Here is a 16850-nt window from a genome sequence, read left to right as displayed (position 1 = left end):
CATAAGGAACTTCGTTCCAAGAAAAGTTTGCTTTTAATCCTGATTCGTGTAATCATATCAAAGAGTGAAAGCGACATTTTTGCAATTTTACAGGAGAACCATTTAGAGTTTAAAATTTAGGCAAAAAAAAAACGTAAATAAAACTTCTTCGGCTATTTGTATGGAGTAAATTTAATTGAAGTTAAAAACATCGAACTGTTGATGCTAATAATACGGAATAAAACGCTCTTTTAATTACAAAGATAAATGCGGCGAAACGTCGCTCAAGACAAGTAGCCAGCCTTTCACTCCTCAATATGTATGAGCTTTGCATGGCTGTTTACATTGTAATTTTGTTTATATTTCTCTTTGTAAATTTAAATTGATGTATTCCAACAAATCATTACTTAATATATAAACACAAAAGACTCTCTTCTTTTGTCTCTCGTCTTTTGTGGCTCCAAGGAGCCACAAGATAGATAGAGTTTACTTTGATTTTTAATCGAATTTTAGACTTTTATTTTTTATTGCTCTTGTAGGCAGATGAGCATACGGTCCACCTGATGGTGAGTGGTTACCGTCGTCCATGGACTTCAGCATGCCAGAGGCAGGGCCAAGCCGCTGCCTACCGCTAAAGATTGTGCGTGTGCGCTGGGTACTCACGTTGGCAAAGTCCCCCGTTGAGCGGGTTGCCCCAGTGTCCGGGCGCGCACGCGTCGCAGTGCGGGCCCACGGCGCGCCCGCCGCACGGCTGCACGCAGCGCGCGCGCGCGTCGCACACCGCGTGCCCGTTGCACTGGCACGCCGGGCAGCTCGTGAAGTGCCACCTGCGCAACGGACACTATTTTTATTACCATTAAACATGAATAAAAGTAAAAAAGAAATAAAAGTAAAGAAGATTGACTTCCACGGTGAAGGAATAACATCGTGTAATAAAAATGAAACCCGCAAAATTATAATTTGCGTAATTACTGGTGGTAGGACCTCTTGGGTGTTCGCACGGGTAGGTACCACCACCCTACCTATTTCCGCCGTGAAGTAGTAATGCGTTTCGGTTCGAAGGGTGGGGTAGCCGTTGTAACTATACTGAGATCTTAGAACTTATATCTCGTCGTGAGTGGCGCATTTACGTTGTAGATGTCTGAGAGCTCCAGTAACCATTTAACACCAGGTGGGCTGTGAACTCGTCCATCCATCTAAGCAATAAAAAAAAAAGTCGCTAAAATAAATTCATTTTTAGAAATGCTTGGCGGGCTGCGTGTTGCTCATCCTTGATCTAAAGCATTTAATATAATAAAGTGTGCGTCGGTGCGCGCGTACCTGTGGTGCGAGCAGAGCGCGGGTGCGTGCGGGCCGCGGGCGCCCCCCGGCACGCAGGCGCCGCGGCCGCCGCCGCGCCCGTCGTCGCACCAGCCGCACGCCGGCTCGCCGCGACACGCCGCGCAGGACGCGTGCGCCGCGCAGCCCGCGCCCGCGCACACGCCGCCGCTCGTGGCCCACGCGCGGCACCCGCCCAGCGGGAACGACGCGCCGTACGCGTTCTGCACGGTATTACGACACACGTTTAACACGTTTTTTGTTTTCTAATATGTATGTGTTGCGATGCAGCGGTGTTCGACTCCCGCACGCGGGTAGCAATTTTTCTAATGAAATGCGTACTTAACAAATGTTTAAGTACGTAGGAGGTCTTGAGAGTCCGCGCGGTAACAAATGGTGGTAGGACGTCTTAAGGGTCCGCGCGGGTAGATACTACCACCCTGCTTATTTCTGCCGTGAAGCAGTAATGTGTTTTCGGTTTGAAGGGTTCGACAGCCGTTGTACTGAGACCTTAGAACTCATATCTCAAGATGGGTAGCGGCATTTACGTTGTAGGTGTCTATGGGCTCTTAACATTAGGTGAGCTGTGAGCTCGTCCACCCCTCTATGCAATAAAAATAATAAATAATAATAAATCTGCGAAATATATAATACTAGCTTTTGCCCGCAACTTCGTCCGCGTGGAATAGTTCACAAATAATGCTTTATTTTAAAACAAATTTGGTTAGCATATAAAAAACGTTATAGTGAGCCAACCTTAACATATAGACATATGCTGTCAGGGACTTTTTTTTAGATCTTTTAAAGGGGAAAAGTTCTGTCATAAATTATTTTAGCGAAACTTTAACCGTTTCTGCAGCTCACGCAGCGGAAGCTCTCAAAACTTCGATCAATAATACTACTAGATTCCCGATTAGCGCTTCAAAAACGGCCCGAAAAATAAGACCACAAATAAATTTGGGGTCTTATTTCAAATTAGTATGGTCCAATCATAGCCAACACTAAGACGTCAAAACGCTGCACTGCGCGTTCAAAAACTGAGTAAAAAACCACCGTAACACCAAGGTTTTGGAAGGAATATCTTTTTTTGGTAAGTTTATATTATTAAGTGTTTTTCATAAAATAATAAACACAATTATATTGTAAATAAAACACAATTTACGAATATTGTAATTGTTTGGCCAATGTTTGCAACAAGGCACCAACTATTGTAACAAACATCACCTATTCTTGAACAGGGAATGCATGTAGTTTTCTTATTATAAAAATAATATAAAAATAATTAATAACATTATAAAAATAATGTTATTTTTGTTTGTAGATTTCCTAGTCGCTGTGGACAATGGATATAATATATATTGTCGCGAAAGAAAGAGGAGGACAAATATAGAACCCTTATAAAAATTCTAGAATTGTTCAATGGTGGTGGCAAATCAATGCAAAAAAGTATTATAAAAACTTTATATGTATGTGTAAATATTTTAAGCGTATATGCTGAAAAGGATTTGTTTTCTGGGGAAACGAACATAGCCATAAAATAAGCCTAAATTAAACTGATTATAGAAAAATTCATTGATAAGATTACATTATATTTATAAAAAAGAAACCGCTCATATAAAAATGACTTCTAAAAGACAGCTTTATAACAAACTGAATCTGTTTAAAGGTAATTAAACCTAAATTATTGTTTTAATTACTTCTGTATAAAGAATACGTGGAAAACATGTTTCGTGTTTCCTTTCATTTTTTTTTTACTTTATTCAATTTTATTATTTATTACCTATTTGTTGTAATAGCGGCAATGTAACATATTATCTACTACTTTTTTGAATCGGTCAATAATAGTTGCGACCATACAAAACAAACCTAAAACAAATATATTCTGCAACTCTATGTCTTTCAATACTTACTGTGTTCTGAGCATTGAAATGTAATACCAAGAACTACATCTAGTTCCACAATACAATAAGCACGAAATTTTAAACAAATATTTCTAACCTTATAAACTAGGCTTTATGTATCATTTTAGAATAAATATTTTTGTACTGATGACTTTTTATGTTCAAGTGACATTTTAAATTTATTCCATAATATTCTTTCTCTGACGAAAGGACCTATATACATATATTTTGCAATGGTAATTAAACTTTATGTTTAAGTATTAAGGTTTATAATAAACTGAAGTCATTATTAAACTTTTTTCTAAGAAATGAAGATGTTTTCGTGTCTGCCAACGTGGCCACTCGAGCGTCTTATTTTTGTTGCTGATCCTTAATCTAGTACTATTATTGATCGAAGTCTCAAAAGGTAAAAATAACCCTGATTTTGAAACATTCTTTATCGGTGCTCCGATATCCTTATCCTTGCATTGGTCTTAGCGTGATGTTATATAGCCTATAGCCTTCCTCGATAAACGGACTACCTAACACTGAAAGAATTTAACTAAAAGAGTCCACAGTACAGGGTGTGGTCCCGGGGCTATACCTTGTCAACGCATCTGGCGGCCGAGGCGCACCATATGCACTCCTCGGCGGTGCAATTGGCGCAGTTCTGCAGCGTGGAGCACGGCGCCCGACACGCAGCGCCGCCCGCCGAACTTATAGCCCTAATAAAAAAAAAATAAAAAAAACATTATTAAGGGCAACTCCACTGATTTATGATTGCAAACAGACTGGACTGCCTCTATATAAGACACTGTTGTAATAAGCATCTGTCCTGTCTCACATTAATCTAACACAGTGGCTGGTATGGAGACGGTTACTCAGTTAACATTATTTCATTATTTATTGTATTAGAGTTCCTTTATTAATTTTAATTTTATATCAGTAGTTGACAATTTAAATTTTAATGATTTTGATTCGGTTTCATTTGATTTGGTTTCATTTTTGTTTGTGTCCAGCAGTGGAGGACTGTAGGCTGATGATGATGATGATGATAACAATCAAACCCGCAAAAAAAATGCGTAGTTACTGGTGTTCGGGCGTATGTGAGCCCGCAAGAGAAGGTACCAACACAACTCCGTTTATTTTAGCCGCGACACAGCAATGCGTTCGGGTTTGAAGGCTGGGACATCCAAGCAATAAATAAATAAAAAATCCTATTTATTTTCCGTATTTTAGTTTCACACAATTGGCAACACTAACCGCAGGTCTTCGGATGTATTGGCCGGTTTGCACTCTATAGCATCGTAGTCCCAATAGCAAGCGCGCTGTGGTAATTCCGTTGTACCCTAAAACATGCAAAATTCAATTACACCATTTCTTTATTAGGCAATCTATAAATTATATGACGAATATAATTCCGAAAATATCGTCACAGTTAAATACAGTTCAATGTTGCCAGAAACGACTTGACATAATGCTTCAAAACCACATAAAATTTGTTTTGAGCGCCGTGGTACAACCTCACAATATTATTTGTAACGAGCAACACTGGCTGTCGGGTCGCATTCGGGCGTCATCGGGTGTATTCGGAATTCCGGAACGCGCAGGTGTCACCTGACGTCAGTCGAGAGATTTGCGCACCGATTTAATTTTAACATAAATCGTAATACACGCTTTATTTACAATAAAATCATGTTTTCTTACAATATTTTTAATTCAAGTTTATTAAAATTTATTTTCTATTTTTTTATTTGGATTTTTTATAAAAGCGTATTTTGTTAGTTTTTTTAGACTATATATTATTTATTTTTCATATTTTACTTGAATTTCATTTTTTTTTTAATATTGAGTTGTCATCGGTCCTTAATAAGTATACCATTATTTGTCCTTAATAAGTATACCATTATTTGTAGTCATCGTGGCCTAACGGATAAGACGTCCGGTGCATTCGTGTTGAGCGATGCACCGGTGTTCGAATCCCGCAGGCGGGTACTAATTTTTCAAATTAAATACGTACTCAACAAATGTTCACGATTGACTTCCACGGTGAAGGAATAACATCGTGTAATAAAAATGAAACCCGCAAAATTATAACTTGCGTAATTACTGGTGGTAGGACCTCTTGTGAGTCCGCGCGGGTAGGTACCACCACCCAGCCTATTTCTGCCGTGAAGCAGTGATGCGTTTCGGTTTGAAGGGTGGGGCAGCCGTCGTTACTATACTTGAGACCTTAGAACTTATATCTCAAGGTGGGTGGCGCATTTACGTTGTGGATGTCTATGGGCTCCAGTAACCACTTAACATCAGGTGGGCTGTGAGCTCGTCCACCCATCTAAGCAATAAAAAAACACAAATTTCGAGTAAATCCGACGTTTTGAAAAAATTATGGGGTCAAAATTATTTTCAAAGATTCCGTTGCACACTAACATACATACGACAGTGTGCTTAGTACGAGTTTCGTAACGTTCTCGATAGCGTAAAAGTTAACCCAATTTTGTATACATTTGGCACAGCGCCCCTAGCGGCGATCGTACGCAAACGATCCCATTCCATACGAATATGAGCTAACTTTTACGCTATCGACAACGTTAAAAAACTCGCACTAAGAGCACTGAAGCTAGTAAAAGCGTATAAAAGAAGTGTATTGGATTTTTTTTTATTTCTCTTATATGCAGACGAGCATACGGCCCACCTGATGGTGAGTGGTTACCGTCGCCCATGGACGTCAGCAATGCCAGGGGCAGAGCCAAGCCGCTGCCTACCGCTTAATACTCTCCACAAGCCTCTTTTGAAGAAGGACATGTCATAGCGCTCGGGAAACACCGTGGAGGGGAGCTCATTCCAAAGCCGGATGGTACGTGGCAAAAAAGACCTCTGGAAACGCACTGTGGATGACCGCAGTGGCTGCAGGTAGTATGGATGAACTCTACTCCGATGGCGGGCGGTGCGATGGTAAGAACGAGATGAAGGTATCATCTCGAGCAATTCCTCAGAGCACTTATACTGCACTACATACACTTATATACTGGTGGTAGGACCTCTTGTGAGTCCGCGCCTATTTCTGCCGTGAAGCAGTAATGCGTTTCGGTTTGAAGGGTGGGGCAGCCGTTGTAACTATATTGAGATCTTAGAACTTATATCTCAAGGTGGGTGTCGCATTTATGTGGTAGATGTCTATGGGCTCCAGTAACCACTTAACACCAGGTGGGCTGTGAGCTCGTCCACACGTCTAAGCAATAAAATAAAAAAAAACTTACGTTAGTTTTGGCTGCGCGCGGCTTGTGGTGCTTGTGCGCGTGGCAGGCGGCGCACGAGTGGTGGCGCCCGCACTGCTCGCGCGCCGCCTCGTCGCTCCACGTGCACTGGTCGAGGGTCTGTACTATCTGGAACGAAAAGATTATTGATGACTTTTTTTCCTTACCAGTAGCCTCGACCAGGCTATTCTGGTCTGACCAGCCTGATAAGCAACCTCACGGGCTCGACCTGAGAGAGCTTGCTAATAATAGCTCTAAGCAATAGTAGTGTTTCACAGAATCTACCATCAGATCGGAATCGTGACGCAATGAAAAAATCCGACAAGAAACTTTTTTTTTTATTATTATTTTTTTTTTATTTATTGCCTTTGTAGGCAGACGGGCATACGGCCCACCTGATGGTGAGTGGTTACCGTCGCCCATGGACTTCAGCAATGCAAGGGGCAGAGCCAAGCCGCTGCCTACCGAAACTCATTGTGTTGCGTCAGATTTTGGTGTTGCATGAATATTTGAAGTCGAGCAGCATCAACATCAATTACATTACGGTATTTGTAAGCATTGCATATAAATCTCTGAATGATATTATAGAGGTTTTGTTGTTGATCTAAATTTTCCATTGATTCGTTTTTACGGAAATTCTTGAAAGATTCCTGGTACTCTGGATATTTTTTAAATGTTTTGTATGGTTTTAATTTTCCTTTCCTGAAGAGCGCAGGATAAATCCTATAAATGACAGCTGATGTGCAGTAAAAGATCACAATAGACTATGCACTCTATCTCGCTCACACCCGCTTGAACAGTTGCTACCTCGCGCTCGCACCTACAGCGGGCTCTCAATGTGTCTGGCAAGATGTAAGAACCATTAAAACTGTCCGGCTCTTGGGGTAACGTATTTTTATAAGTCCCTAAGTAACGTATCGACGCTTGAAAGGCAAACGTGACTAAGCGACAATGCGTGAACTTTACAGTAGACTAATTTAAAGTTGAAATACCTGAAAACAAAATTTATTTTAACGAATCTAGCTAGTAGCTGTAGGATTGAAATGATTTTAATAGACCTAGAAATATATTTTGCGCATCGAATATGGTTATTGCCTATCATTTATCTTCAAAGCAGTTATTGTCGCTTAGTCACGTTTGCCTTTCAAGCGTCGATATATAAAATTTTGCTTTTATAGTATAACGAAAGTATAATTAAAATTTATTAAAATTTAGGGATGTCTGGCAGGGGGTGGCAACTGGAAAAAGTGTCCGGCAATGGATATCTTGATTTCTAAAGATATTCTAGAGTAAATAATAATAAAAAAAAATATACTTTAACGAATTTAAGGTACTATTTAATATACCTTTACTGCCTGTTACCTGCCCAAGTAACCACAACCACATACACAGAGAAACTTTCAGCTTTTATAAAATAACGAAGGTCTGGCTGTCGCGGGCTCTTGGGCTATTAGCGTACTCACGGACCTGGTGCGGGTACCGCTTGCAGGACGTGCGGTGCGCGTGGCAGGCGCCGCACCACTGGCAGCCCGCCGCCAGGCACGCGCCGCACGCCGCCGCCGCCCCGCACAGCGCGCCGTCTGCCGACACCACGACCAGTACCAACTTATTTACCGACACTATCATATATCGAGCTTATTAGTTTGAACTCGTCGTGGCCTAAAGGATAAGACGTCCGGTGCATTCGTGTTGAGCGACGCACCGGTGTTCGAATCTCAGGCGGGTACCAATTTTTCTAATGAAATACGTACTCAGCAAATGACGAACGATTGACTTCCACGGCGAAGGAATAGCATCGTGTAATAAAAATCAAACCCGCAAAATTATAATTTGCGTAGTTACTGGTGGTAGGACCTCATGTGAGTCCACACGGGTAGGTACCACCGCCCCGCCTATTTCTACCGTGAAACAGTAATGCGTTTCGGTTTGAAGGGTGGGGCAGCCGTTGTGACTATACTGAGACCTTAGAACTTATATCTCAAGGTGGGTGGCGCATTTACGTTGTAGACACCTAAGGGCTCCAGTAACCACTTAACACCAGGTGGAATGTGAGCTCCACCATCCATCTAAGCAAAAAAATATTGTATGATCAACCTTGGACTTCAACAATCTTTTCAAGACTATAGGAATGTCACACATGAATGGATGAATTTATGTTAGTGTTCACCCTGTTTTTTCCAACTCCTAAAACCGTCACTAGAGAGCGCTGTAATACGCAAATCCGTTGTCATGATACCCTTGTCATAAGTGACACTGTATCCTAGATTATTGATTTTTTATTGAATATACAAGTTTTTCTAATCCAAGTTTATTTTCATAATCATCCCTCGGAAAGTCGAACATGGTCCAATACGAGCCAGATAAGAAAACAACTAATGATAAACAACAATTTTAAGTGCAAAGAATGTTACAAACCGTAATTAACACAAAACTATTTCGTTGCTAAGTACTAGTGAATGTGAAGAATGGGCCCGGACAGTTATATTAAAAAACCGATATTCAAAATAAGATATTTAAGGCAAAGATTAATTTCAAAAGTCACCTGCGTCTAGAATAACAAGGGAATATATCGAAACGAGATTGCAATTATTGGAACAACACTGGTTAGTTTGAAGAAAATCACCAGAATGTTATATTGGGATGCGAAAATAACGAATATAGCTATTAAACAAAAGGTACAATAACAAACGTTACATCGCGAACAGCATTCTGGCCAGGCTGGTGGGCCAAAGGGCTTTATCTTCAGAGTCATCCAACGGTGTTAAACAAATACTCGATACGACAAATGATTGCTTGCACGCTTTATCTAACCTTGGTATACCTGTATCGACATGGGACATCCTGATTATATATCTCATCACAATAAAATTGGATAATGAATCCCAGAAACAATGGGAACAAAAACTAAGCGAACAGGCTGATCGATTGCCTACACTAAGCGAGTTCCAATCATTCCTGGAATCAAGATATCGAGCACTCGAGTTTTTAGAACCAAACCAAAGAAGAGAGTTTAGAGGCAAAGATGCAGCGGATAAACCGAAGGTGTTCAGCGTGACGACGTCTGTATCCTGCCCATTCTGTTCGGGACATCACTTGCTTTATCAATGCAAGAAATTTGTACAAGAAGCCATCGGGAATCGCCGGGACTTCATCCAGAAGAGAAAACTGTGTTTCAATTGCTTCGGAGCTAACCATTCGGTAACACAGTGCAAACGACGCACGGCTTGTCGGTGCTGTGGCCAACGTCATCACTCGCTGCTGCACCAGGAAGGCGGCACTCACAATCCGACCCTGGCGGGTCCTAGTCAGCCCGCTAATCAACAGCGGGAGCCAGCACAAGAACCGCAGGCGGCGGATCACGTGGAGCGTGTTGTCAGCCATTTTTCTAACAGTGAAATGACATCAAGTAGTCAAGTAATGTTAGCTACCGCATTAGTTAATGTATCCAGCAAGGGTATGTATCACACTTAGGACATTGTTGGATCAGGGCTCTCAAGCCTCGTTTATTAGTGAACACGCAGTTCAACTTTTGCAGCTTTGAAGGTTGCCAGTTCGAAGTACCATATCTGGTTTAGGAGGAGAAAAATCTAGTATTTCAGTAAAACATATGGTTCAATTTGAAGTACAGTCCACATATAACTCTTTTAGCTATCCCGTTCAAGCCTATGTTTTAAACTGCCTAACATCCACTCTTCCTTCACAGAAAATTCAATTACAGGATTGGCCGGAATTGTTGCAATTGCAGATGGCTGATCCAGGATATGGTACACCAAGCAATATAGATCTTCTACTGGGCGCTGATGTGTATGGTCAGGTTTTGTCAGAAGGCATATTGAGAAATCCACCTGGAACCTTGACAGCTCAAAATACACAGCTGGGATGGATCCTGTCGGGACGAGTTTAAGTTAGTGGGGATACTCCTTACATTATTAGCGCACATACCCATGACAACTCAATCAATGATTTGCTGCGTCAGTTCTGGGAGATTGAAACTGACTAGCATCATCCACTTTTATCCAAGGAAGAAGAATCCTGTGAAAGATACTTTGAATCCACTACAACTAGGGACAGTTTGGGTCGTTATGTTGTAGGTCTTCCTTTTCGCGACAACAATCCACTTGCTCAAGAAGAAACTTGAAAATAATCCATTCTTGAAGCAAGAATAATCCAAGGTAATAAATGTAGCCACCTGGCTATGAATCATATAGAAGTAATTAATGACAAACAAGAAGCTGCTAAGCCAGGATGCGTTTATCTACCTCATCATGCAGTTGGTTGTTCGCGAGGACAAAAGTACAACGAAGGTCGGCGTTGTTTTCGACGCTTCGTGTAAGGGTACCAGCGGCAAGTCATTGAACAATGATTTATTGGTAGGTCCAAGGCTTCAACCAGAGTTACGACACATAATTATGAAATGGCGTACTTATCCTATATGTTTCGCAGCGGACATAGTTAAGATGTATCGAATGGTCAAGGTCGTACCAGAGCATACTGACTTCCAGATAATGTCACAAGGGTACTATCAAATGTAAGAAATCTAAAATTGTAAGACCAGTCTCCAAACTTTGCATTTTGCCTATCGCTTTTTAACATTACTTACCTGAATAACTGTAGATATTTCATGCAATGTATGTAACTTAAATGTATCTTTGGATGCATCAGCTATTAAGTATTTTGTTATTGTTTAGTTGTAAGTAAGTACGAACTGTTTAAAAGCAACCCTTGACTGAACTTTGTCGTTATTATGGTTTCTTTAATGTGTAATTTATATTTAGTTCATGTTGAGCAGTTCTTTATTGATTACTATTAGGTTAAGATGTTACGGTTTCATGGAGATGTTAATTGTACATGTAAAATTTGATGGCCTCATTGTTGGCTATGAACTTTTGTAGTTCATGGTGGGCGGAATGTTCACCCTGTTTTTTCCAACTCCTAAAACCGTCACTAGAGAGCGCTGTAATACGCAAATCCGTTGTCATGATACCCTTGTCATAAGTGACACTGTATCCTAGATTATTGATTTTTTATTGAATATACAAGTTTTTCTAATCCAAGTTTATTTTCATAATCATCCCTCGGAAAGTCGAACAGTTAGTAGGCTGAGAGAAGGCTAGACAGGGGGGAAAAGGGGAGAGGGAGAGAAGAAAACGTTGGCACTCGGTTTTGCATCGACAACACGCACAGAACCGGCGTCATAACAAGGATACAATGAAGTATACAAGCTTACCAAAGGTCGGTTCGATGGCGCAGGCCCTCACGGCATCGTCGAAGGACTCCTTCCAGCCTATCTCTTCTAGCTGGAAAAATATATAGTTTCTAAGTTTTCTGCGATAAAACAGATCATATCAAATCAAGTCAAAAAATGTTTATTCAACATAAATGAAATTACCTACTTGTTGAACGTCAAAAGAACTACCGCCAATTCACAAGAACTAGCCTCCGTCCTGAGAAGAATTGGCAAGAAACTCAGCGAGCATGTCTTTCTTTTTTCTAATATTAGATTATTATTTTTTAGATATGAGATTATTTTTAAATATTCTTTTTTACAATGAGTATTATAACGTAACAATTATTACAATATTAAAATGCCCGGAGCGAGCAACTCATTCCCACTTTGTGTAATCTTCTAGATAGAAGAGATAAATTTAGAAGTGCAGTCTACTCCAGCCGCATAATTTCCCAGTCAGCCACCATCTCTACCAAATATATTGCTTAGATTGGTGGAGATAGACATCTACAATGTTAATGCTGCCACCCACCTTGAGATATGGAGTTCGAAGGTCTCAATATAGTTACAACGGCTGCCCCACCCTTCAAACTGAAACGCATTACTGCTACACGGCAGAAATAAGTAGGATGGTGGTACCTACCCGTGCGGACTTACAAGAGGTCCTACCACCAGTAATTACGCAAATTATAATTTTGCGGGTTCATTTTTATGACACGATGTTAGGTATTCCTTTCACCGTGAAGTCAATCGTGACGATTTCTTAAGTACCTCCTACGTATTTCATTAGAAAAATTGGTACCCACCTGCGTGACTCAACGGGGAGCATGTAAGCGGCAGACGTCGTGAGCTGGTATGGTCGTTAAAACAAAGAGAAGCTCGGCTCTAGAGTACGTACTTGCACGCACAGCTGCAGGTCCTCCCGCCACGCGCACGCCACGGCCGCGCGGCGCGTGCTGTTGAGGCAGGCGTCCTCGTGCGCATGCGCCGCGCACCGCTCGCCCGCCTCGTACACCAGCGCGTCCGAGCGCAGGCGCCCGTTGAAACTGTAGCATCGGAAATTATTAATTACTAGCGACCCGCCCTCGCATCGCCCTCGAAACATTAAATTTTATTATTAATAGCAGAGTCCCACGATGTTACCCGCGGTTATTTTCTTACCGTAGGTGACACTGCGGGGAAAAGCTAGTCTAAAAAAAGTAGCCTTAGTTACTCTTTAGATCATCAGCTATCTATCAGTGAATGTCTCGACAAAATCGGTTAGGTCGTTCCAGAGATTAGCCGGAACAAACAGACAGACAGACAAAAATAAAATAAAAAATATTTTGGTGTATATACCGTATATGTATGTATTCACATGCACGTAGTAAAAAGCGGTTATTTCAATGTTACAAACAGACACTCCAATTTTATTTATATGTATAGATAATTATTAATCCTGAACTAATCTCGGTCAGTGCTTTCCTTTAAATAGAATTAATGAGTCTCATACTCATTAGCAGAAATAAAAATATTAAAAACACCAATTTGCCGAGACAATCTCTTGTCACGTCACGCCCCGCCACGCCACGTCACGCCACATTACGCAGTTCGACAATACTAAGCATTAGCCCTTCGAGTATGTACTGACCCTCCGTGCAGCAGCGCGGCCGGGCGCGAGTGCAGCGGCAGCGCGCACGCCGCCCCCGCCGCCCGCGCGCCCCCCGCCGGGCTGCGCGTCTCCCACCAGCGGGAACATCTGCACAAGGGACCGGTTAATCGACACAGAACATAATACATGTAGTCATTCCACTGTCGAATATATTATACTACAAACATAATGACATAATTTTTAACAAATATTTTTGGGCTTTGTAGGCAAGCGAACTTACAGCTCCTCGGATGGCGAGTGTTATGGACGTTTTTTATAGACCATCATCTAGCATGACAGTTCCTTGAAAGTTAGCAGCGCATTATTTATCATTTACTTCAATTCCAAGTTTAGTCAAGAAGTTATGGTTTATGACGTCACGCAGGAGTGTCGATGCGTCCGTGGCCACGCTACCTGACGTCGTAGAGCAGGGCGCCGGCCGAGTAGCAGCGCGCGCCGGTCGGGTTGGTGATGGCGGCCGCGGCACTGTCGTTGTGGGCGTTACCACCGAACACCAGCATCACACCTGGAAATGATAACTTCTAATAACTGAAATGTCTGTTCGTTTGGAGCTCCTTCAAATATCGAAAAATTACAACTACCCTCACGAACTGTGGTTCCGGATAAAATAAAGAATACGGTTTTTAAATTGAGAGAAATTCTAAATAAATATTACCAAAAAGAAAACATGTGTACAATTCACAGGTGGTAGAAGTGAAAACTTCAAAAATTAAAATACAATTATTCTAAATGTCTAAGTATATGTAAAATTTTGTCATTGGTAAATTATTGTAAATCATGTTTTATAGTATGAGCTAGCGCCCTCTGTGAATTGATGTTTTAACTTCACGTATAATCCTAAATTAAAATTCACTACAAGAGGATTCATACATACGTAAGTATTAAAAAATCTCATAGATGGCGCTGTATTAAAAAAAATACTACACTGAGAACGTCTCATGTGTTCTATCTCATTCTCTCACCGGCTGAATCCTATACATTTATGTGTTTGTGTCTCTATGGACTTATTTTTTCGTTCCATCGAGTTTCAAATCACGATTCTAAAGAAGTTTCACTTCAAAAACAATTCCCACAACTTCTGTCCCATTATATTCCCGTCAGATTCTTCTAGCGGGCTCACGTGCGTTCCCCACCCCCCGCTCCGGCCCCCCGCCGAGCCCCCCCGAAGGTTCACGCGAAATGAACATACCTGGTGATACGAAAACCGCCGAGTGCAAATATCTAGGTGTGGGAGCGGAAGGCAGCGGTTTGAACACTCTGGACTCCACATCGTATTCAAATAACGCTGCGGACGGCGCCTAGAACAATAATAATCATTAATGATGCAATATGACGTCACGAAATATAATGGACGTGCCGTACGTCATTGTTTGACAGCGCCATATTTGTCAATAAACAAAAATACTTGGTACACAATTTAATTAAATCTGCGATCACTAGCCCAAATTAGTTTAATTTTAATACAAAAAATTATACTTTTAAATATTTGCAGCAATTAGATTGGATTGGATTAAATAAATTTCAGAATATATCAAGTCACGATTCATTCTGTTATTTTTTTAAAAGTCCCGTTTAGTTCGTAATAAATATAATATCTGTTTTTCAATTATCACAAATTGCGCATAGACAATTAATACATACATGCGGTGAAACATTTTAATTCATTTTATTATATAATTATAAACGTTTAAAGACATTAAAGGGGAATTAAAAAAGGCTCTTATAACGACCGTGAATAATGACGTCATTATACAAAATCGACCTCTATCTTGCTTTCAATAATTAAAAGCCTGTCTGACATATACATTTCTTAACAGATACTCCATTTGACATGAAGTAATCAATATTTAAAAGATCGATAACCCTATTATGAACTAAGGTATTTTTTTTATTGCTTTTGTAGGCAGACGAGCATACGGCCCACCTGATGGTAAGTGGTCACCGTCACTCATGGACGTCAGCAATGCCAGGGGCAAAGCCAAGCCGCTGCCTACCATTAGGTATACAAGTATGTGTTTCTACAAACATAAAATTAGTTAACCTGGGTAGCTTCCGACTCCGAGACGAGCCCGCCGTGTATGTAGACTCGCCTGGAGAGCGCGTCCCACGCGGCCGAGTGACCGAACCCCGCGCGGGCCGGCCAGCCCTGCGTGGGGGCCGCCGACCACACGTTCTCTTCTATGTAGTACTCCTGTGGGTAAGCACACGCGAGCTGAGAGAGTAATGTCTCAATGATGATCAAATATACTTAGAAGTCGTGTCCTAAAAGATAAGACGTCCGGTGCATTCGTATGTAGCGATGCACCGGTGTTCGAATCCCGCAGGCGGGTACCAATTTTTCTAATGAAATACGTACTCAACAAATGTTCACGATTGACTTCCACGGTGAAGGACTAACATCGTGTAATAAAAATCAAGCCCGCAAAATTATAATTTTCATTTCATTTACTGGTGGTAGGACCTCTTGTGAGTACCACCACTCTGCCTATTTCTGCCGTGAAGCAGTAATGCGTTTCGATTTGAAGGGTGGGGCAGCCGTTGTAACTATACTGAGGCCTTAGAACTTATATCTCAAGGTGGGTGGCGCATTTACGTTATAGATGTCTATGGGCTCCGGTAGCCGCTTAACATCAGGTGGTCTATGAGCTCCTCCACCCATATACGCAATAAAAAAAATACTTACGTAATACGGAAACAAGAATCATTTCGTAGGACTAATACTGCCGCGAAGCTATCGTACATTCCGATCTGAAGGGTGGGGTGATCTAGTATTGGTGACGTCAATAAGCAATTTTAATACGAATCCAGCGACATCGAGGGCAAACAAGATGCCGTCGGCGTAATCGTGCGTGCGATGATATTTTCAACAATACCAGTATGATAATCACCTGAACGATATGTAAATATCCGTATATGTCCGAATGCCCGAAGAAAACGAGCATCACGGGCTTTTTGGTGGCTCCCAAGTATACCAGAACCGCTGTGTGACCGGACACGTGGAGACCTCCTGGAAATGACATAAAACATCAGGTAGTGTCACTTCCGTTCTCAGAAGTCCGGGCGGCAAGCGTGGCGCCGCCTCGCGTTGCGTCATGCCGCAGTACAAACGGCGGGCGTGGCGCCGCGTCACGCTGCGTCGTGCCGCAGTGGGAGAGAGCAGTACGAGTGAGAGTTACCGCAGTGCGCGAGCGGCGCGTGCCTGTGCGGCGAGCAGGCGGCGGGCGTGGCGCCGCGTCACGCTGCGTCGTGCCGCAGTGGGAGAGAGCAGTACGAGTGAGTGTTACCGCAGTGCGCGAGCGGCGCGTGCCTGTGCGGCGAGCAGGCGGCGGGCGTGGCGCCGCGTCACGCTGCGTCATGCCGCAGCGAGAGAGAGCAGTACGAGTGAGAGTTACCGCAGTGCGCGAGCGGCGCGTGCCTGTGCGGCGAGCAGGCGGCGGGCGTGGCGCCGCGTCACGCTGCGTCATGCCGCAGCGAGAGAGAGCAGTACGAGTGAGAGTTACCGCAGTGCGCGAGCGGCGCGTGCCTGTGCGGCGAGCAGG

The 16850-nt window shown here is 42.3% G+C and overlaps 2 protein-coding genes across 2 annotated transcripts in view; one reads left to right on the top strand and one right to left on the bottom strand.

The window, feature by feature from the left end:
* Window positions 1-595: 595 nt before the first annotated feature.
* Window positions 596-16850, bottom strand: part of dsd (attractin-like protein dsd) — a 29454-nt gene continuing 13199 nt past the window's right edge. Inside the window, exons 8-20 of the mRNA XM_089738925.1 lie at window positions 16200-16318; window positions 15353-15502; window positions 14501-14609; window positions 13705-13816; window positions 13291-13398; window positions 12559-12706; window positions 11661-11730; window positions 7901-8013; window positions 6437-6562; window positions 4440-4525; window positions 3781-3901; window positions 1300-1520; window positions 596-806 (exon numbers count right to left, since the gene is read on the bottom strand). Of these exons, the coding sequence (XP_089595051.1) occupies window positions 611-806; window positions 1300-1520; window positions 3781-3901; window positions 4440-4525; window positions 6437-6562; window positions 7901-8013; window positions 11661-11730; window positions 12559-12706; window positions 13291-13398; window positions 13705-13816; window positions 14501-14609; window positions 15353-15502; window positions 16200-16318 (1679 nt within the window). The 3' untranslated portion in view covers window positions 596-610. The remainder of the gene's footprint in view (window positions 807-1299; window positions 1521-3780; window positions 3902-4439; window positions 4526-6436; window positions 6563-7900; window positions 8014-11660; window positions 11731-12558; window positions 12707-13290; window positions 13399-13704; window positions 13817-14500; window positions 14610-15352; window positions 15503-16199; window positions 16319-16850) is intronic.
* Window positions 8519-11516, top strand: LOC149499807 (uncharacterized). Its single transcript, XM_089738742.1, has 3 exons — window positions 8519-8563; window positions 9095-9887; window positions 10137-11516. Exons 1-3 carry the CDS (start codon window positions 8519-8521, stop codon window positions 10184-10186), a joined length of 888 nt encoding a protein of 295 aa, XP_089594868.1. The 3' UTR covers window positions 10187-11516.

This window comes from Bombyx mandarina, chromosome 26, assembly GCF_030267445.1.
Source record: "Bombyx mandarina strain Sakado chromosome 26, ASM3026744v2".
NCBI classification, from domain to species: domain Eukaryota; kingdom Metazoa; phylum Arthropoda; class Insecta; order Lepidoptera; family Bombycidae; genus Bombyx; species Bombyx mandarina.
The sequence above is the reverse complement of the archived record's forward strand: the minus strand, read 5'-3'. Positions and strand labels throughout refer to the sequence as shown.